We start from the raw sequence: 23140 nt of genomic DNA, 5'->3' as shown, positions 1-23140 counted from the left end.
AAAAATTGTTGTTATTTCTTAAGGATTCAGGTTCGAGCACCATAGATACCAGAGGTTTACCTTAGATTAATAAAAAAAACATATTAATGATCGACATATAGAGGGGTTAAAGTGAAAATAAATTAAAATTTAAGGGTTAAACTAAAAACAATTTTTTGACTTACATAACAAATTCAAAATTCTTCGAACTTTGACTATCGTGCTCATCATGTTCTGATTTACTGAATTAATTTTTATAAAAATATCATTAGATACTTTTTAAAAGATTCTCAAAAATTATAAAATCAAATTTTAATTTTAAGATACATATAATCTGATATCTAAATTTATCTATTAAATCATATAAAAAAACATCACTATGACTTATGTCCTTAAATGAATAGCTCTAAAAATCAAATTAATAGATTTTTAAATAAATATAGGATAAATACAATACAATAATTATTTAAATATTTTCAATCATTTAATAATAAACACTCATACCCTTAGGGTGTGTTTGGTTGGGTGAACGTGAGATTCTCATGGAAATTGAATCCACATTCTCCCGTTTGGTTGGCCGAGAATATCATTCCCGGTAATCTTACATTACCAATAGTAGATTTTTTTGGGTATATTACCGGGAATGTCATTACCTCACTTTCCTTAGGTATTGTTAGATTACCGACGTTTTAGACTAAAATGCCCTTAATTTTTTCTTTCATTCAAAAATATTTTTATTCTGTCATTGAATAATAAAAATTCTACGAAGGTTAAATTACAAATTTATCCTTAAACTATTTTAGATTTATAAAAAAATATATAATTAAAATTTTATATGAAGTTCAGGAGTTAAAATAAGGATTTACCATTTCATTAAACCTTTTTATATTTTCAATTTTGTAAAAATATATATATATATAAATTTTATGAATTTAAATTTTTTAAAGAAAAATATATAAATATTTTCCAACTTGTTAAATAAACAAATATACATTCTAATAATCTTTTATTCCTTTAACCAAACACGGTAATATTACATCCATGTTAAACCAACCAAACACAAAATACAACATTCTAAGTAATTATATTCCCTGATAATCTTTTATTCCCACTGGTAATCTTATATTCCGTGAACCAAACACACCCTTAGTATTTATAGTGTTAAAACCCAAGACTTAAAAGAATATCAACGAATCTCATAACCGTTGAAGTCGCTTGGTTTGCATTAAATATCTAATTTGGATAGAAGTTTGATTACAATATACTTGAATTTACCACAAACTAAATGATTATCAATCAAAAAAAAATATAGTCATTAAATTGTTAAAAATCGAGTTAAAAAAGATATTTAGGCACTTACATAAAAAATATAAATAATTATTAATTTTTATCATCTAACTAAAAAATATTCCAGATTTATAATTGATATAATTTACATTATATGAAATAATGAATTATTTTTTCTGGAACAAAAAATCACAATTAGTAGCCGAGACACCAGCCGGGCCTCGATGAACAAGGCTAAATTCCATGCACCTGGCACTAGTAGCAGCCATTAGCCAGGCACCCATGGGCCCAAAGCCATCCAAAACAATCCAACGGACCAAATTCATCTCCACTTCCACGTAAACCCAAACAACAACCGCCAGGCGCATACGATTTCCGTTGCCCTAACTCTTCCTCCTCTCTGTTTCGCTCTTTTTATTGCAAAGGAAAAAAGAAAGTGAAACTGCGAAGGACTTTCTAGAAAGATTATTGTTTTCTCTGTCGAAAAGCACTTGAAATCGTTAAATCCAGAAATCTCCGGAAACGACTACGTCTTCTCCTTCCTCCGGTATTTTTTCTCCTGCCATTTATTTTCTGCGTCACTTTCTCTAATTTTCGTGGTTTGGTTTTGACGAAAACGTTCAAGGTTAAGTGAGGGTTTTGTATCGATGTTTTAGGTTTTTAGTTTGAATTGCTTTACTTTCTTCTTCTAAGTCGACTTCCCCTTTTACTAATCATTTTTCCCCCTTGCTCCTAACTATTGTTAGCTAGGAATCAGATTAATTTTACTTAATAGATGGCCATTGTTATTTTATTAGATTAATTTTACTTAATATATGATAATTGTTATTTTATTTCACACTTTTGTTTTTCATTATTCTGAACAAAAGCTAAATAGATAGGGATTTCTGGGAGTGAAAATGTGGCGTTAAGGTATTTTTTGTTAGCGGTTTTGTAATGGCATTAGATTTGCGCTTATCTACTAGAATTTTAATGGAGAAAAGTCGTTGCATTTTCGGTTGGATATTATTATCTTCTCGTAAAATAAAATAATGATCTAATGACTGTAAAATGTCCTTTACATTGAACGTTCTGCAGTGGAATGGGAGATAATGAAGCAGTAGTTACCAATTCACCGGCAATTATGGATTATACATCTGCCGCTTATAATTCTACTGGTTCTGGTGCTTACCCCTCTGAAGCTACTGGAGACCTATCTGCTTCTGGAGCACCAGCAGATGGATATTACTCTGCATCTGGTGGTAACGCAAATTCAGCTGGTCAAGAGGGTGAAATCAGTGCAACGTACTACAGTAAGCCTGCTGGTGTATCAACTGATGAGAATGTTGCTGATGTTGGAAATATAGCAGCAGATGCATCTAAAGCTGGTGGTCATAGTTCTTTAAATGGGAATGTTGTCCATGATGCCGGAAATGCCACAACAGTTGAGAATGGAAACGATTTTAATAATGTGGGTGGATTTTCTGCTGCACCCGAGTCTGTGGATGGTTCTGGTATGTTTACCCTTCATGCTTGTTATATGAATTTATTATGCACAAGGTACTTCTTGATTTACATTTGTGTTGAAGGTTGCATTATGTAATATTATCTGCATACTTGCTTGATTATTCAATGCTTAGTCTTTTACAACATGAGAGTTTTGAAAAAGAATCGATGTTCAGAGAATAAACTTCAGTTGCCTGGATAATTCTAAACTAAATAAAACTCTCTTATCTTCCTTAATATATATGCTCATATCATCTGGTAAAAAAATAGTTGGGCTTATTAAATGATTTATTGTTGCATTTTTATCTTCCTATCATTTTTTTAAATCTGAAACTGATACTTGCTATAATTTATGGTATTTTACCACCAAAATAACCTGTCCGATATCATTCTGCCTTGAAGCTTTTTTGTAATAAATATGATGTGGGTAGCAATTCATTTGGACATGTACACTTAGTTTCAACTATAAGTATCCTTTGTCCTTATTCAACAATGTATCTCTCCTTTTCGTTATTTAATATAAATCTAGCAAATGTGAAACTCATTTTTATTATTATTTTTTTATTTTTATGTTTGACTTCTAGAACAACCTTTGTCTGGTGAAGAGGATCGGTTGTGGAGTATTTTGAGAGCTAATTCATTGGATTTTAATGCTTGGACTGCATTAGTTGAGGAGACAGAGAAGGTTGCCGAGGTATGTGGGTATGAATATGTGTTGGAGACAGGCAGTGGGCTTTTACCTGTTGGAACTTGGAAATTTTGTTAGCTAGTTGTCTGTTTCCTAGCTAATGTCTAATATTTGTTTTTCTTCTGTATATGGTATGGGCGGCAGGGATTTAAATAGCGGTATGCGACCGCGATAGCGCCCGCGATATAGCGGTAGCGGTGCCCTCCGAAAATGCTATTATTTGACTGCGACACCCGCAATAGCGCCCGCGATATAGCGGTGGCGGTGCCCTTCGAAAACGCCACCGCGACTGTGATTTGAATCCCTGATGGGCGGTTGGAGACCATATTATAATATTGTGGTACCTTTGTAATGGAGAAGGAGCCTCCATACATTAAATGGATAACGTTGGGGAGGGACTGGGGGCCACCTTACTAATTTTGTAAAAATGACGAGAGCCGCGTTTAATTGTGTCAAGAATTTTCTTTAGTGGATTGGAAACCGAGATTGCCATCTATTGTACAGTTATTTTGTATTGTCTTCCCTTGTTCTTGTTTGCTTCTAATAATCTCCCAATTGGTTCATGACCTCCTCTTTCTTTTTATTTTCCACTTAAGTTTGTGTATTTTCTTTTCTAATCGATGTTTAATCTATGCATTTTATGCAGAACAATATATCAAAGATTCGAAAAGTTTATGATGCTTTCTTGGCTGAGTTCCCTTTGTGTTATGGTTATTGGAAAAAGTTTGCGGATCATGAAGCACAAATTGGCTCCATGGACAAAGTTGTGGAGGTTTATGAAAGAGCAGTTCAGGGGGTGACTTATTCTGTGGACATCTGGGTGCTATATTGTTCATTCGCCATAGAAACATATGGAGATCCGGACACCGTTCGAAGGTATTAAGAGTTGGTCTACCCCATCATTGTTCCTGGTCTGCATTAGGAGCTCATTGATTGTGTGATTTTGTTAGCTATGAGGATCTTTTGGTTTGGTGACTTTCTAACATAATTTCAGTATGACAACAGCAACTCCTTGCATTTATGGCGCAAAGGTTTGATTGGGAATGCACTTAAGAAATGCTTTTTTCCCTGATGTTTATCCCCTTGATTTTGAGGTTGCTACCTATGGTAGTTAAAGCCATTTAAGGGTGTGGACTATCTTCATGAGTTCCCTACTTCCTATTTCCCCTCTTCTATTTGAAGCCCATGTCATATTCATGTAGTTATCAATGAAACATTACTTTAACCTTTACACTTTGAGGTGCATCCATATGCAAAATGCTGCTGGGAAGATCTCATTCAGTTAAGGGCTAGATGGCCTCTATCAGTGCTTCGTTTCAACATAATTTGAATTTTCCAGGAAGGTAAATGCAGCGTTTGGATGTGTCTAGAGTGAATTGTTCCTTGCTTCAAAATCAGTCCCATGTCTTCTGTTTGTAGACGTGTCTGCATTGCCTGATTGTTTTTCTTATATTTGTAATACTGATTCTGTTGCATGGTGTTTCAGGCTCTTTGAACGTGGATTAGCATATGTTGGAACTGATTATCTATCTTTCCCTCTGTGGGATAAATATATTGAATATGAATACATGCACCAGGAGTGGAGTCGCATTGCTGCAATTTACACTAGAATATTAGAAAACCCTAATCAACAGCTAGATAGGTATTTCAACAGGTAAGATCTTATTGTGTCTCATCATATCTGATTCTTTATGGACATCAGATTACTATCTTGCCACATGTATCTGATTTTATCTAATGAGATCATTGGGCAAATGTGAGCATAATGTTACCAACATGATTCCATTTGGTTGTTACCCTTTCTTTTTTTTTTGATAGGAATAAAAGGCCTCAATAAAACCCCCTTGGTGATTAACGGAACTTAAAAATAGTTCCTTAATCCACACAAGGAGGAAAGGAGTGCCCTAGGATTCATTAAACTCAAATATAACAAAGTAATACAAACCAATCTCCCTCAAGAGATACAAAACCAGAAAGAAACAGCCCTTAACAGAGCATAATTCAACCAATACCCGCCTTAGCTAGGACATCCGCCTCTATATTGGCTGTCCTACTAACCCAACTAATAAAACCTTCAAAAACACTAAGCTTTTGAATAATGTCTTTAACTATTTGAACATAAACAACAGGACAAGAGACCACATCCTTAATCCAGCCAACTGCCACCTGATTATCACTCTCAATAATAAATCTATCTTTAAACCTATGACGAATAGATTCAAAAAAATCTAAACCCTTTAGGATAGCCTTCAATTCCATTAAAGTTGGGGGCCCCGGACCAGCAGGCTCTTTGAAGGAGCCAAGAATCGAACCAGACATGTCTTTCAAAATACCACCTAAGCCACTCCTCTTCCAATCACTCGAGGTAGCCGCATCCACATTAAGTTTAATAAAACCTTTTGGAGGAGGGGACCAAGGAAACACGGTTGAAACCCGATTAGAATGGGACGAGTAGGAATCCACTATGGACGGGTCAGCAATAATATCATCCTTGGAAATAGTAATATGAGTTTCCTTAGCTAGAAACCATGAAGCAAGCCTGCACCTAGCTAGAAAGAAAATCTCTGCTCGATCAAGCTTCCCTCCTTCAAACACTACAAAATTCCTGGTCTTCCAAATTGTCCATAGAACAGCTCCAGGTATAAATGGCCAGATAAGAGAGTTGGTCTTCAAGTCATTCCAAGCCAATAGGAATCTTTTAGCATCTGCATGAAAAACCGACTGAAAATTCCAATAGCCCAAGAATTTCATCCAAATTGGCCAAACAACCGAACAGGAAAAAAATAAATGCGATGAAGACTCTTCTTCAAGATTACAGAAAGAACACAAAGTATCATTTATGCCCAGAACACCTCTCTTAACCAGAGCTGTCTTGACCGCCAACTTCTTTAAGATAACTTGCCAAAGAAAAGTCTCTACTCTTGGAGGCAACAGACCCCTCCAAACATTAGACTTCCAAAATTTAGCTTCCTCTGAATCGGGAGAACCCGAATAAGATAGATTGACACATGATTTCACAGTGAAAACCCCTTCCCCATTCCCCTTCTTCTTTAACATTGCTAAGTGCACAAAGGAAAAAGCTAAGAGTAACATTAATTCATGCTTGTTGGTTGCAGTTAATGATCAAATTTCCAGTAACTTGTTTATTTCCTGATGCTAATTGTATTACAGTTTTAGAGAGCTGGCTGCAAGTCAACCTTTGTCAGAATTAAGAACCATGGAGGAAGCTGCAGCTCATGCATCAGATGTAGTTTCAGATGCTGATGGACAAGTAAATGGAGTAGTTCATTCTGATGCTGCTGAACAAACTCCGAAGCATGTAAGTGGGGGCTCAACAAATGCAGGAGAGTTTGAGAAGTATGTCGCCATTAGAGAAGAGCTATATAAGAAAGCTAAAGAGTTCAATTCTAAGATCCTTGGTTTTGAAACAGCTATTAGGAGGCCTTACTTTCATGTGCGGCCCCTCAATGTTCCCGAGCTTGAAAATTGGCATAACTACCTGGACTTCATGGAAAGTGAGGGTGACATAAATAAGGTATTTTAGTTTGTTTTCTCCGTATTCAATTTAGCTATGGTTTGTAGCCTTCAGTTGCACTGTTATATATTGATTTACAGTTAAGTAACATGTGCTGCATCATTTTCTTTACTGTGGCTAAAACGTTGGGTGAAGCAACTTTTTAAAATGGGAAATGTACTGAGACTAGAGCCAGGGCCTTCAATTTGGTTTATTTGAGGCTAAGTACTTCACACCCTCATTTGTTAGTGGACATTTTAGGTTTGTAATGTATAATGTATCGAATAGTTTATTCAGTTTATAATTTTTAAAGTTCCAATGTTATGCTTGCAGGTGTGTTCTTGTCTTCCTAACCATTTATCTGTCGGGCAAGGAGGCTCCCATCATATTTGAGGGGCCTCTTTGTTCCTACAATGGAGTATTTCTTATGCATTTCTCCTTGTGCTTTGTATCTTCCCTTGTCTGATGTCTTGGTGCACCAGTATATCTTTCTCATCTTTTATTTTATCATTTCAATATTAGGTGGTGAAATTATATGAAAGGTGCCTGATACCTTGTGCTAGTTATCCGGAGTACTGGATACGATATGTTTTATGTATGGAAGCCAGTGGAAGTATGGATCTTGCTGATAACGCACTTGCGCGAGCTACACAAGTCTTTGTGAAGGTATGAAGTGACAATTTAGGTGGTTTGGAAATGCTGCTGAATTTTATGTCCCTTCCATAAGGGCTCTTCAAGTGTCATTTCCAGTATGTAAACCTTTTCAGATTCAAGTTTCAGTTCCACTACTAAAACCTTTTTGACTTTGACTTCTGTCATTTAAATATTTTTTTTGATAGGAATAGGAGATCTCATTAAAAACCTCCCTCTTAGTGGACCTTACCCGTAAGGTAAGACCCAACTAGCGGAAGGAGGAAAAGAAGACCTCAATTTATTAATGAAAGCCAAGTTACATAAGACTTAAAAACACTATTACATACAACATAAGACCTCACACACTCCTCTAGCTTCTAAGCTCAGAAACAGACACCAATTGAAACAAACAAAATAATCACCCGATCCCCTCTTTTGCTAGCTTGTCAGCATCACAAATACAAGACCTTGGAATCCACCTGACAATAAAATTTCTAAAAGAAACAATAGATACAATTTCTTTAACAAAATTTGAAAGGGAAAGATGAACCAAAGCTTGATCTTTGATCCAATCCACGACAAGCTTGCAATCACATTCAATAATGAGTCTGCCCTTGAACAACCATTTTGAAGAAACAAAGATATCAATGCCTCTTTTTACAGCTTTCAATTTTGCTAAGTAGGGATGAGAAGGACCAACATTTTCTGAAAAAGTGATAAGTGTAACCCGATTCCAATCCCTGAGGAGACCCCCTATTCCAACAACTCCCAACTCTACTAAAAGCCCTATCCACATTCAATTTAAAAAAATCTACTGGAGGAGGAATCCACCAGCACCCCGATCTGAGTAGTTCCTTAGAAGCAGAGATACTATCTGCCAAGGAAGGATCACCAATTAAAGAATCCACCTTAATATAGGAAATAGGATATTTTGCTAGAAACCATCTTGCTAGCCTTAAGCGAACAGTGAAAAACTGTGAAAGCTTGTCTAGTTTACCATTATCAAAGATAATTTCATTTCTGATTCTCCAAATTGACCATAGCACTACACTCGGAATAAACTTCCAAATAACTGAAGAAGGCCTCAAATCAGACCAAGAACTAAGGAAGGAGGGTCAAATGGAAAAGCTAGACTTATACCCCAATAAAAAATTAATTTATTCCACATCTCCCACGAAACTTGATAGAACAAAAAAAGATGCTGGACTGATTCATCACATAGGTTGCACAAAGGCCAGTTAGTGTTCTCCCCTATAGTAACCCCCCTTTTCATCAACTCCATTCTAACAGCAACTTTTTTATGAGATAGCTGCCAAAGGAAAGTCTCCACTCTATGAGGGACTAATCCCAGCCAAACACAGTTTCTCCACTGAAATGTATCCTCATAAACAGTCTGTAGAGATTTCCTGCACTCTTTGACAGAAAACAGCCCGTCCCCCAAGCCATCCCACAGCAGGCAATCCTCCAAAGATTCAATCAATTTAATGTCTTTAAGGCTGTTCAATAACTCAACCAACTGCAACACTTCGCAATCACATAGATTCCTCCTCGTTATAATATTCCACTCCCATCCATTCAAGTCAAAACTACCAAAATCAGCCACATTGCCACATTTGTTAGTAGAAAGTGCAAAAATCCTAGGAAAGAGAATTTTTAATGGACAATCTCCAAGCCAAGTATCCTTCCAAAAAGACAGATTTTCCATTCCCTATTTGTATTTTTGCATGAGATCTAAGGCACCCTCCAATGAAATCATTCTTTGAGAAGTTATTGACAATTCCCCTCCGAATCCACGAGTCTTTCTGAGATAGGGCCTTAGTGATATTCAAAGAATGACAACTCACACTATGTTTACTACAAAAGAATTTCTTCCATATCGAATCTTTCTCATTTGCAAACTTCCATACCCACTTCCCCAACAACGCTCGATTGGTACGATTCAAATCAACAACTCCTAAACCTCCACCACTCAACGGCTTACAAATCTTTTTCCAACTAACCCAATGCATTCTCTTCTTCTAGCCCCCTCCACCCTAAAGAAAATTCGACATCAAAGAATTTAACTGTTGAGAAATAGTAGATGGCATCTTGAAAATAGATAGGTACAAAATGGGTAAAGATGAAAGTACCGACTTTATAAGCACCAATCTGCCAGCCATGGATAAAGATGAAGCTTTCCACCCCGCCAATTTTCTACTAAAATTCTCTATGACCGGCTCCCACAACTTCTCTGAATTCTTTTTTGCACCCAAAAGGAGGCCTAAATAAACTGTCGGGAAAGAGCCAATAAAACAACCAATATCCCTCGCCCATTCTTCAAGTAAGTCATTCTCCATATTAATACCATAAAGTTTACTTTTGGCTAAATTGAGCTGGGGGCCCGTCATTAGGCTAAAAATCCTCAAAACTCTTCTAACATTCTTGATCTGGGTAATAGAGGCTCGACAGAATATAATTAAATCGTCCGCAAACTGCAGGTGTGATAAATTAAAGGAATTTTGATCATTGCCAAACGAAAACCCTTGAAACAGACCCAAATCCATTGCTTTTGTAAGCATCTTGTGAAGCAATTCGCCAACAACATTGAACAGAATAGGAGAGAGGCTACATCCTTGCCTTAATCCTTTATCAATAAGAAATTCTTCTGTAGGGGACCCATTGACTAGGACCGATATAGAAGCTGTGGAAATACATTGTGTTGTCCAAGAACACCACCTATCACCAAAACCCATCTCTTTCAATAATCTTATAACAATCTGCCATTCCACTGTGTCATACGCTCTGCTGAAGTCTACTTTAAAGACAACCCCTTTAAGCCCTTGTTTCCCCGGAATAAATGCAAACTGATTAGGACTGATAATATCTTTGACACAAGAAATAAGTCTCTTTGAAAGCACTTTTGATAGAATTTTATATAGGATGCCCACTAGACTAATGGGTCTCTAGTCTTCTATACTCTCCGGATTACCTTTATGTGGAATCAAGGTAATAAAAGCGTGGTTAACCCGTGTACCCACTCCTTTCCTTCAAAGAAATCTGAAAAAAAACTCCATAATCTGCTCCTTCAAATGATTTCAATATTTCTTATAAAAACCCATGGTAAAACCATCCGGACCGGGAGCTTTAGCACTATCTGAAGAAGAAATTGCATTCCACACTTCTTGCTTTGTAAATTCCTCCTCCAGATAAGCCCTTTGAACTGCTGATATTTTCATAAAATCAAAATCTAGACCCTCAACCTCAAAAGCTGCTTTTGTGTTGTATGCAGTCCTGAAAAACTCATAAACACTGTTTTTTATCTTAACTGGATCCGAAATTACCACCCCTTCAATTTTCAGAGAATGAATGGTATTGACACTATTTCTTTTCATAGTAGTAAGGTGAAAAAACCTCGTATTTTTGTCTCCGCTTTTGATCCATCTATTTCTTGAATTCTGCCACCAAATGCTTTCCTCGATCCTTAACAATCTCCACAGCTCATTTTTGAATTCAATCAACTGATCCCATTCCCCCTTAGACATCATTCCACCTTGTGACTTTAAATCCAATTCGTTTATTTTCACTTCAAGCAGCGAAATAGAGTCTGCCAGCCCTAAATGACTGCTGCCAGGCCAATTTCTGATCTTCTTCTTCACATTTTGTAACAACATGAAAATCCCCCCTCTATTCCTCTTCTTCTTCTCATCAACCACAACCTTCAACCAAATCATCAAACCCTTTCTCCTCTAACAAAAAATTATAGAGCCTAAAGGGTTTGGGGCCCCAATTGTGACTAACATCCTCCAACAAGACCGGATTATGATCTGAAATTGATTTTGGTAAAAGGCATTGTGAAATCCTAGGAAAGCTGTTAAAAGAGGCATTGATATCTTTGTTTCTTCAGAATGGTTGTTCAAGGGTAGACTCAATATTGAATGTGATTGCAAGCTGGTCGTGGATTGGATCAAAGATCAAGCTTTGGTTCCTCTTTCCCTTTCAAATTTTGTTAAGGAAATTGTATCTATTGTTTCTTTTAGAAATTTTATTGTCAGGTGGATTCCAAGGTCTTGTAATTGTGAGGCTGACAAGCTAGCAAAAGAGGGGATCGAGTGATTTTTTTGTCTGTTTCAGTTGGTATCTGTTTCTGAGCCTAGAAGTCAGAGGAGTGTGTGAGGTCTTATGTTGTATGTAAAAGTGTTTTTAAGTCTTATGTAACTTGGCTTTCATTAATAAATTGAGGTACTCTTTTCCTCCTTCCGCTAGTTGGGCCTTACCTTACGGATAAGGTCCACTAAGAGGGAGGTTTTTAATGAGACCTCCTATTCCTATCAAAAAAAAAAATCCTAGGAAAGCTGTTCAAAAATCAGCCACAAATTAGAAATCGATCTAGTCTAACCCATGTTGACAACTCTCTGTTACTGCACCAGGTGAAAGTTCCTCCTGACATAGGCAGATCCATAAGGTTAGCTTGTTGTATAAATGATCTAAGAGTTTCAATAGCATGCCAATTTTGTGATCTCCCTTGCTTTTCTTCCGGAACAAGATACACATTGAAATCACCCCCAATACAAACTGGCAAATTCGTCAAATTAACATAACTCAGCAGCTCCCCAAAGAATTCCTCCTTTTCAGCTTCAATAACAGGTCCACAGATATTAATGAAGACAAACTCCTTTTGGCCATTCAAAAATTTCCCCACTAATGCGATAAACCTACTATGAACATGCTGGTTAGTGACATTGAAAACGTTTTCATTCCACATACTAATCAATCCACCCTTAGACCCCTGTACAGGGGAAACCACCACTCCCTTCAGCAAATTTCCTCCAATCCTCCTTATGATCGACGCATGACACTGATCAAGTTTAGATTCTTGAATAAAAATCATAACAGGTTTTAACTTCTTAACATGCCTTGCCACTACTAAAGATTTTTCCCTCCTCCCTAAACCTCTAATGTTCCAAGTAAGGATACTAAATTTCTGCATATACTGACTTCAAAACCAAACACCAAAAATATACCCTGCAAACCAGCATATCACCCTTCCCTTCCTACCTCCAAACCATTTTCAAGACTCACAATTTTATCAATAAAAGCCTTCTTCCCTTCCTTGAAAGAAATACCTAACATCTGACACACTTCCCATGTGGCCATTGCTTTCTCTACTAGCTTCGAAAAATGAGATGAAGAAGCAGTAGAAATATTAACCGTTTCCAAAGCTTCACTGATTAAAACTCTTCTCTTCCTTCTTTTATTAAATCGTGACCCTGAAGCAGTGTAAGAAGCTGTTGCCAGACTCTCTGAATGATTACTGCCAATTAATGGGACGTTCGGTGTCTTCTAAACATCTGTTGAACAATTGGTATCCTCTTCCTGTCCATTTCCCCTATATTCTGAAAAACTCTGCTGAAAATATATGCTTTCATTTGCCTTCTGTCCTTGGTTCGGATTAACCTCTGAACAAAATAATTCTGTTTCGTTATTTGCATCTAACCAAATTCGTCTATTTCTTGACCTTCTATAGACTCTAGCATATCGACCTCTTTCTCTCCTACCACCGGGTGCACTTCTAATTGACAGACTAGCATAATTTGAATGTCCCATTCTCCAACTTTTAGAGCTCTTCATAAATCCTACATTATTGTCCTCCTGCATGAAACTTCCTTCTGCTATCTTACCACGAGCAGAAATTTCCTCACCCTGGCCTTCCTCATTATCCTCTTCTAGAATATTGCAACTATCATCCTCCATTAATTCATAAAGAGAGTGGAACTTGTTTTGTTTATCCAGTCCATCCCACTTAATTTTAACAGCAGGCCCAGCAGGAATTAGTTTAGAGACTGGTGAAGATGATTCCCCATCAGATTGGGCTGGATGTAACTGATCCACTTCCTTTCGCAGCCCAAGCCCTGCATAATCTCTATAGGACTTAGACTCAAATAATTGGTAATAACTTTCAAATTGAAAGAACTCAAATGTTAAAATTAAATAGTCGAATTAAGACTATTAATGTCATAATGGAGCATTATGGTTTCCGGATTTTGGGGTATATCTTTTAACCTAAACAATTGTACATTTTGTTTTAACTGGTCCTGTGTAAGGAATTCTTAAATTTTTGTCATGACAAATTATTTCTTAACAAATTTCCCTTTGTTCTCCCCTTCATTCATTCACTTTCTACTTCCTTGCCCTGTGAGAAAATTGAAAATGAGTGCGTTGACTTTATTTTTTAAAAAAAGTTTTCATGATTTAGGGAAACTGTTTTGAGCTTATGAATTAGTTTTTTCTATAATGCATAGTTGTTCAATACTTCTTTATATTTATATGGAACTTTTAGCTTCGATGTCTTTAAGTGTGAGAATTCTGTTGGAGATTTAAATGGTGACATCATGCTAGTTGCAACCACTTCCATTTTGTTATATTTACTCATGTTTTCTGTTGCAATGTTTAACAGAGGCAACCAGAGATCCATCTTTTTACTGCCCGATTCAAGGAGCAGAATGGGGATATAGTAGGTGCTCGAGCTGCATATCAACTTGTTCACAGTGAAATTTCACCTGGTTTTCTTGAAGCAATTATTAAGCATGCAAATATGGAACGCCGTCTGGTAAGGTTATGCTGGCCTGCTTATGTGATTTTATTTGCGTTTAATGTTGTTACTTGTTTCAAATGGGTTGTTTGTCTTGATTCTATAGGGGAAACTCGAAGATGCCTTCTCTTTATATGAACAAGCCATTGCCATTGAAAAAAGCAAAAGAGCATTCTCAAACTCTACCGATACTGTATGCACAGTTCTCTAGATTTTCATATTTGGTAGGTGGCCCTGCTTGTGATGCCTAATTTCATTATTCTGGTATGTTTTGTGTGAGATGATTTTTTTTTTAAATTCCGGACTCGATGTCAATAATATTTGATTATTTTTTAAAAATGACTGAAATTTTATATATATTTGTTTACTTCTAGATTTAAACATTTACTTCATGATATTACACTACTATTAGTGCTATTTATATTTGCATATCGGTTTCTAGTTTCAAATACCTTTAATTTCAACCTAACAAGCAATATATTATTGGCTTGGTAAAGATTTTTGTCTGTTTATGGTTTTGTTTTATTTTCATTAGTTCCAAATGTTTATTGTCATTACCACTTCACTCATGACCAAATATCTTTCTTATTCCCTTTGGTTCTCTTTGCAGGTTTCTGGAAATGCAGAGAAGGCTAGGGAAATTCTAATTGGAGCAATTGACCAAGTCCAACTGTCTAAACCATTCCTTGAGGTTTTTTCTGTCCCTCACACACACACACCCCTCATTACATAATTTCCGAACATTTTCCTCTCTGATTTCTGATTTTGCTTCTTTTTTTTTTGTTTACATGTAGGCCTTAATATATTTTGAAACAATTCTGCCACCACCAAAGAAAATTGATTATTTAGAATCATCAGTTGACAAGTTTATAACTTCGAACTCAGATGGCAGTGCTGCAGACAGGGAAGATATGTCTAGCATATTTTTGGAGGTAATGATTTTGTTAGAATACTGGTACAGTACAAGCATTGTATCAGCCATAAGTGGTCTTTACAGGCCTGGCTGGTACTTACCCGTACTGGCCCATACTTGATTTTTTTAAATCCTTATTTAATTATTTTAGGGTTTAAACAATTCATAATGCATCGTCTCTTGGGCTAATTTTATTTGTTCGCAATTTTTTATTCAAAACAAAATGTTCACTAAATTAGGTTATTGAACCTGGTTAATAATAATTTATTATATTGTTTAATATTTATGTTTTATTTATTTGATGTTCAACAATTTAGGGTATTAGATTGTAAGCGCTGTCTGAAAATTTCTGTTAATGTTTTGATTGTTTAAATCAGTGGTCACGTGCTAAATATTGTAGAATACTTTTACTGGTAGCTAACCCTTAGAAAATAATTGTGCAGTTCTTGAGTCTCTTTGGAGAAGCACAATCTATTAAAAAGGCAGAAGATCGACATGCTAAGCTCTTTTTACCAAATAGACCAATGTCAAATATAAGGAAGTGTCATGCCGAGGATTTTATGTCTTCCGATAAGACAAAACTAGCAAGGTCTTACTCTGGTGACCCTTCACCTGGCCAGCCTTTGATGAGTGCCTATCCAAATGCACAAAACCAATGGCCAACTGGTTATGGTGCACAAACTCAAACTTGGCCTCCCACTACACAGGCACAAACATGGACTCCTGGCTACGGCCATCAGGTATATTGCAGTTTTTAATATATCTTTTAATTGTATATCAGGACATGCTTCTCTTATTTTCTTTACTTATTCTAGCCTATGATTATGCAACCCCCCCCCCCCACCCAAAAAAAAAACCAAAAGAAAAGTAATAATAATAAAATAAAATAAAAAATGTTAGCATCGATATTTTATATAGTTGTTTGGATTAGACTGCTATTTTGTGAAGGGAAAACTAGCTGAAATGTTGGCATGCAATTTATGGCTGCCAATAATTCCTTGTTGAGTATCAATGGTTTGATGTGGTTTCATATTATGCTTCTCTGACAGTTTTTATGAATTTTTTACTGTAGTCTACTTATGGTAGTTTTGGTAGCAATTATGCTACTCCACAAGTGCCCGCGACAGCTCCCCAGAGTGCCGCATATGGTGCTTATCCAACTGCATATCCTGTTCAGGTATACTGTTTTCTATCAACAATCACGTCCAATTTGTTTTATAGGAGTGCAATTTTAAAAGACTAGTACCATCCCAATGCATCAAGCTCATGCCACTAACTTTTGAAAGCCGGACCTCGCTTTCTTTAGCATTGAACAGTAACATTGATATGCAAGCTTCTGTCAATAATTACAAAATTTTGAAAGTTTCTGTAGTGTGTGCTTAAAAAATTGAAGCAATATTTTTGGCATATATTTCATGTAGTGCATATTTTTCTTCCCATTCAGCATTCAAGTTGGAATCTCTGTAATTTTTTGCAGGCCTTTCCTCAACAAAGTTACGGTCAACCAACCGCAGCCTCAATGTTAACCCCAGCCCAGCAACCTGCTGCAGCGGTTCCTCAAACGACCTATTATGGAACTTACAGCTGAGGATGCAGTAAATCTGATTATCTGATTTCTTTTCCCCTAACTTGAGACTGCTTAGTAGTTAGCCAGGGTGGATATTTTTGAGGTTCAAGAAGGGTTTGGTTGATGTTTTTGAATAGACGTCTGTTTTATTCTAAGTGGTACGTTGTGCTTTAGGTGTTGTAGCGTCTTTTTTTAAAAAAATTTATGGAACTTACACGTGATTCCTGTAGTTATGATTTTTAATGGACATACCAACAAAAAAAAATAGATAGGGTACATTACAAATTTCATCACTCAAATTTATCCTCCTATTTTAGTGTTAATTTAATCAATGAAATTTTGAGTTCTTATTTTGATCATTTTGTTTTTAAGTAATTTAGAGTGATTATAAAATATTATTTATTTATAATTTTTTCAATCAGTTGACAACGTTTATACCTTTTATAGAAGTAGTTGTTCGAACTCAAATTCAGGATTATTATAAGGAATAATATTGTTTTATTACTGAAGACGATTGATTCTAGATCATTTTATTATTAAAATAGTTCACGATGTCATGGCATAATTAATCACATTATTTTAAAATATACTGTGAATTCGGTGTTTATCTAATTAAAAAATATCTTAAACATCATAAATACAATGTTACGACTTACGTATATCTGAAAATTATATTCAATATTTAGTCCGCGAGTCTCCAAAACATATTTTCACGAATTATCTAGTGTAGAAGTGCCCAACAACTTTCCCAATGTGAAAGAAATGGCCAACGTTTGCTCGTCATTGGCTCTAATGTAATGAAAGTATTGCTGATCCAGTACCAGCATTTGCTGTTATCCTAACTCTGCATAATCGGAGGTGGTTTTGAATCATTCTGCCAAGACCATCTCTGACCTTTTTATGTGGAGTGATATTAAGAAACATTCTCTCTTTTTTGTTGTTTCAAAAATAAAATGTTGCGTTTCAGTTCAAGAATAATTGAAACCGGGAGAGGCAATTGTGTGCTATGTAGAAAACCAATCCAAACTTCTCAGATTTCAGGGATATGGACCTGATGTACTCAGTAAGAGAAAGATGAAGAAAATTGGGGAAAGATTTTAAGAGGAAAAAGAAAGAACAGAGAAGAAATTGTGAAGGGAGTTACCCTTTCATCATCCAATGGGCTCAACTCACTAGTCCAGGAGCCCATTTAATTGTTTAGGTCCACAACACAATCAAAACCCTAGGTTGGGTAGCTTCTATTTAAATCTAGATGCAATCCTTGCCCTCAAGAAATCAGGCAAGCGGAGGAGCAGAGAAAGGCGGACCAAAATGTCGAAGCGAGGTAAAATTTTTCCTCACTTTCCATCTCACCTAACAAAATCCTCAGCCATCTCACCCACTCTTTTTGTTGTTATTTTCAATAGGAAGGGGAGGTAGCGCAGGGAACAAGTTCAGGATGTCGCTGGGTTTACCGGTGGCGGCTACGGTCAACTGCGCTGACAACACGGGAGCCAAGAACCTCTACATCATTTCAGTCAAAGGAATCAAAGGACGTCTTAACAGACTCCCATCGGCTTGCGTCGGTGACATGGTCATGGCCACGGTCAAAAAGGGAAAGCCCGATTTGAGGAAGAAGGTGTTACCGGCCGTCATCGTCCGACAACGCAAGCCTTGGCGGAGAAAGGACGGTGTCTACATGTACTTCGAAGGTCCGAAATCCAAATAGTTATTTTGCTTTCCCGTCTTTTTTTATTTATCTTTGTTGCTTCTTTTAATAATGGAGTACCTGGTTTTGATCTTCCTGGTTACTCTTAATGGGAAGCATAGAGTGATCTGAAACAGCCAGTTTTAAACAGCATGATGCTGTTGTTTATCTTTTGCATCGTGTTACCTGTCTGCTGGTAAATTTTGTTTGGTTATTACTATATTGAAATATTGGCTGTATTTTCTGTTTTTAAACTTAGTTTGGGTTTATCCAACTGTTTGCAGATAATGCTGGTGTTATTGTCAACCCCAAGGGTGAAATGAAAGGTAAATCAACCCATTTTCATTCAATTTTGAGTACTATTTTTCAAATGTAGTTTTCTTTTTGCTTATTCCTGTTTTTCTTCGGTTCACTTGATCAAGTACACATGCCTGGTTTATCTAAATTCTGGGGAAGTGAACACGCCTTTGTGATCATTCACTGATGTAGTAAAAAAGAAATTTGTATGCTTTCAAGTTAGAGCCTGAGAAATCTGGATTATCTTTTTTCTAGGAATCTGTTTTGCCATGACTGGAAAGGTCATGTTTTTGTGAGATTGGTTCTATCAATGCCTTTTCCTATTGACTTGCACTTGAGTTGAAGAAAGTGAGATATTGTTACCTTGTTGGATGGATTTGATGAATGAAACTCGTTTTGGGTTCCATTTATTCTATGTTTTTTCAGGATCTGCTATCACTGGACCCATAGGAAAGGAGTGCGCTGACCTGTGGCCTAGAATTGCAAGTGCTGCCAATGCTATTGTATGAAAGATTTTCATGGTTTTGTTTGCAACTGTAGCTTTGATGTTATCTTTCAATTACTTCCCATACATGTTTTGAGAGGTTTTGATCAGACAATGGTACATGTAGTTGACTAAAACTTATTTCTAATTTACTTTTATGGATTGTATTACAATTTACAACAGTTTTTCCTTTGCTCTTTTTAAGCTTGAGTAAAACTAAACAATTTCGGTATGATGATATCGAACATCAGAGAATCCTCGGTAGTTTTTTTTTTTTTGATAAACCAATCTTCATTGTCAGAACAAACCTGACAAGATTGCTGGGATAATGTGTTGGAAAAAAAGAATTTTCTACATAGTATGTCTCAAGAATTATTTACCGGGTTAGGATGAATGATACAGTGCGATGTCTTTGCAATGGGGAAGATGCATGGAGCACTATGCGTCTTCAGTTTGGTCGTCTTTGTGGAAGAGCATGAAAATGCAGAGCAAAGGAAAAATGATTGGCCATGATGAAAAGATGCACTGTGGTCCATGTGTTCTCATAACTTGTTTAAATTTTTAGATTAAACCCTTATGTATTCTCATTTTAACGTGCGTTTTGGTTATGGTGAATTTGTTTAGGACACCATGCTCTTTCGTTACTCTCCTACCTTTCATAGTTTTTCTTAACTCGGCAACCACACCTTTAATACAAGCTAATTAATGTACTTATCATGCCAACAACCGAACTTGCATCAGTTTTAATCACCTCAGCATGACTCTGCTGACCTTGTTCTAATGTTGCCAAATCTACTGAGAAACCTTTTGCTCCAAAAAACTACCCTATTGGATTACATTTCACATGAATAACAATATAATACTAATTTTCGTTTGTTTCGTTATCAATGTAGTTATCAGATGAAACTGGTCTAAAATATTTTCAGGAACTTTGTGAGCCTTTCACGGGATCAAGTGTTAGCTTTTGACACATAAGTCATTGCTTTTCAATTCGGCACTAGAAAAGCAGAATTGTGCAGACAAGGCATTAACTTTTCAATCGCATCTCCCCCACAATCTTTCTTTGTAACATCCCAAACTACGAGTTAATGACTAAATTGTAAATTTTCAGAATTTAGTGATTAAAGTGAAAAAGTTGAATAGTTTAATTACTTATTTAAAAATAATTTCTAAAGGGTTATTGGTAATTATTGAAAGAGTCAAAGGGTAAATAGGTCATTGAACAAGGAAAATAATTAAATAATAATTAGTAGGTATTATAATAACCATGTGGAGCATGTGTTGAGGAGATAAGTTTCCAGACTTATCCTCTCCATCTTCTTCTCTTCTCCAACGTGAGGCATACAAGCAAATGTGAGTTTCTTAATTAGATGATTATTTGTTCAATTAAAGGTTGAGTTTTGATCCTTATATGATAATTAAGCTTAAGGAAAGCTTAAGTTATCTTAAAATCAAAAGATGAAGAAGTTATGAAGGATTAAAGATAAGAAATGGATAAGTGAAATTTTGAATAAGGATATATAAATGAATTTATAAGTTGAATTTGACTTGTCATCGGTGTGAATAAGAAGTTATAAGTGTTAAATTAAAGTTTGGATTACATGGAAAAGTTAGTAAGATTCTTGGTTTTAAGAAATAGGATGAGATATGAGAGATAATAAGATGTTGAGATGATAGAAGTTAATTAAAATGGTTGTAGATGAGTTTAGTGGTATGAAAAGAATTTTATACGAGGAAATTTAGTAAAGAGTTGATGAATTTTCGGGTGAAAAAGTCTGTTCTATGCAGGGTGCAGCGGCACACTATGAGTGGATACCGATGCACTAAGACAAATTTTGAAGGTGCATCGATACATTAAGGAGTGCATCAATGCATGGGAATTTCGAAAGTTATTTTGGGTACCGATGTACCCATAGTGCATCGATACACCCTTAAAAGAAAAATGAATTTTTGATTCATTAAACTAGCTTAAGTTACTAACATCAAATTATAAGGTTTATGCTTCTGATAGTAGTCTCAGAAATTATGTTAATGTAGATATTGAGCCTAAACAAGACCAAAGGTTTTTGCGTTGCATAAATATGTAGATAGATTTAATAAGTGAAGTTTTAGTGTAGGTAACTTTGCATATAATCTCAGCATAGAATGACACTGCAACTGACCTGAAAAAGTAGAAGAAAAATGTCATGTTATTCCCAATTTCAACTTCACTGAACTATGGGGCCAAATTTGAAGTCCTGTGGATGTTTTAGTATCAAGAGGGTATCATCTAACAGCCTAACAAAATGCATTTCTGATTCGTCAGCACTGACAGCTAGACTAGTATTATTATTGAAGTGAAACGGGGAAGCGGTAGAGAAGATAGGCATGGGAAGAAAACATATGGAAACAAGGGTAAATTGATATTTTATCGTTAAATTATTTTAGATTTATAAAAAGACCTATAATTAGTAATTTATCTAAAATTCAAGGGTTAAAATAAAAGTTAAACATTTTTACTAACATGTCATGTTATCAAACTCACGGCAAATAACATCTTAGTGATCAAATCTTAATAAAATAATAACGTAAATAACCAAAACTTATGTTTTTTGAATCCAGTGACCATAAGTTTATAAAACTCAAATGAAAGTGATCAAATTTGTAGTTTACCCTAATTTATAATATATTTAATAGTAATAAATGACTTTATAAGTACTCAAACATGAAATAACTGAATAATATGAAAATATAATATATATATATATAAACAAATATTATAATTGATTAATAAATGAATATGTTTTATTTATATTTTAAATCACATTTAATGCAAAAATTAAAATAAAAGTGGACTTAATATGTTATAATTGAAATATATCATTTTACATATTTTAAATTAATAAATTGTATTCATTATTATAATTTTATTGAACTTAAATGTACCATGTCTTATATTTTAAAACATTATAACGCCAATCAGGTTTTAATCTTATTTAACAACTTTAAAATAGACTAATTCAATAAAATTAAGTTTCCCTAAAATTTTCTTCAAATATATAATGAATAAATAAGAAAATATACATGTATTTAATTTATTCGGTGCTATTAGAGTGGGATTCACTTTTTAGGAAATATGAGTCGAAGCAATAACAAGAATATTTCTAGTGGAACATCTTTTACAATCCTTAGAGAGATAGTTCACTAATAGACCGAGGGATAAGTAATTCATCTCATTCACATCCAGATCATGAATGTTTGGAATCCATATTATACAAGGAGACAAAATTCTTACTCTAACCAGGATATAAACAAGTCAATGCATAAGTTAAAATGCTTATTACGATAAACCCTTAACTATCATGAAAATTCTAAGTCAACGAAGCTTCGTTATATTTCAATTATAATATATTAAAATCATTTTTATTTTTTCATTAGAATGATTTAAAAAATAAATAAAATATATTGACATATTAATCAGTTATAATATTTGTGTATATATATAATATTAATGTATTATTCAATTATTCCATGTTGGAGTTCTTATTAGGTCATTTTCTTTTTTTATTGTCATTAACTATATATGTTATATCGTGATAGGTTTGTCATTCGAATGGTGCATTCCAATGGCTGGTGCATTTGCTTTCTCTTTCCAGATCTTAGGTTTAAACCCTACCAATAACAGTTATTGATTCAATTTATTTTATATTCATTTAATTGGTGACACGTGGCACCAATTGATTAGATATAAAATTTATTAAATTAAATAAGAATATTAAGAAAAAATTTCAAATACATAGTGACACATGTCACCATCAGATTAAGGATTAAATTTATTTGAATTAATTAAAAATTATGACCAAATTAATAGAATGTGTAAGTAATGAGGCCTAAATGTGTAATTATAAAAATTTTATTAACTGCCTCATCTTCTCGGTTAATATTTAACGACATGTGACTTGATTGACAAGATTTAAATAGTTAGGTGACTTGATTGACAAAATTAAAAAATCATTGGTTAAAGTAAAAGGAGTAAATAGTTAGATGATTAATAATATA

General features: G+C 35.0%; 1 protein-coding gene, 1 non-coding gene and 1 pseudogene across 3 annotated transcripts; all 3 read left to right on the top strand.

Annotated features, from left to right (window-relative positions):
• Nucleotides 1–1637: 1637 nt before the first annotated feature.
• On the top strand, nt 1638–16816 carry LOC120167665 (annotated as a pseudogene).
• A 1059-nt stretch (nt 16817–17875) lies between these two features.
• Nucleotides 17876–19299, top strand: LOC120167636 (60S ribosomal protein L23). 2 transcript variants are annotated; one of them, XM_039176585.1, is made up of 4 exons: nt 17876–17958; nt 18041–18325; nt 18606–18647; nt 19045–19299. In XM_039176585.1, the coding sequence occupies exons 1-4, from the start codon at nt 17946–17948 to the stop codon at nt 19125–19127; spliced, it is 423 nt and encodes a 140-aa protein (XP_039032516.1). In that variant the 5' UTR covers nt 17876–17945; the 3' UTR covers nt 19128–19299. The 2 variants fall into 2 exon arrangements, with proteins under 2 accessions (XP_039032516.1, XP_039032517.1); XM_039176586.1 differs by having other exon boundaries at nt 17947–17958; nt 18045–18325.
• Nucleotides 18378–18525, top strand: LOC120167794. Its single transcript, XR_005520072.1, has one exon. It is a non-coding gene; the product is annotated as a small nucleolar RNA snoR137 (small nucleolar RNA).
• Nucleotides 19300–23140: the final 3841 nt, after the last annotated feature.

This window comes from Hibiscus syriacus, unplaced genomic scaffold (genome assembly GCF_006381635.1).
Source record: "Hibiscus syriacus cultivar Baekdansim isolate YM2019G1 unplaced genomic scaffold, ASM638163v2 tig00111693_pilon, whole genome shotgun sequence".
Classification (NCBI taxonomy): Eukaryota; Viridiplantae; Streptophyta; class Magnoliopsida; order Malvales; family Malvaceae; genus Hibiscus; species Hibiscus syriacus.
Note: the sequence above shows the minus strand (reverse complement) of the source record. Positions and strands in the feature narration are given on the sequence as shown.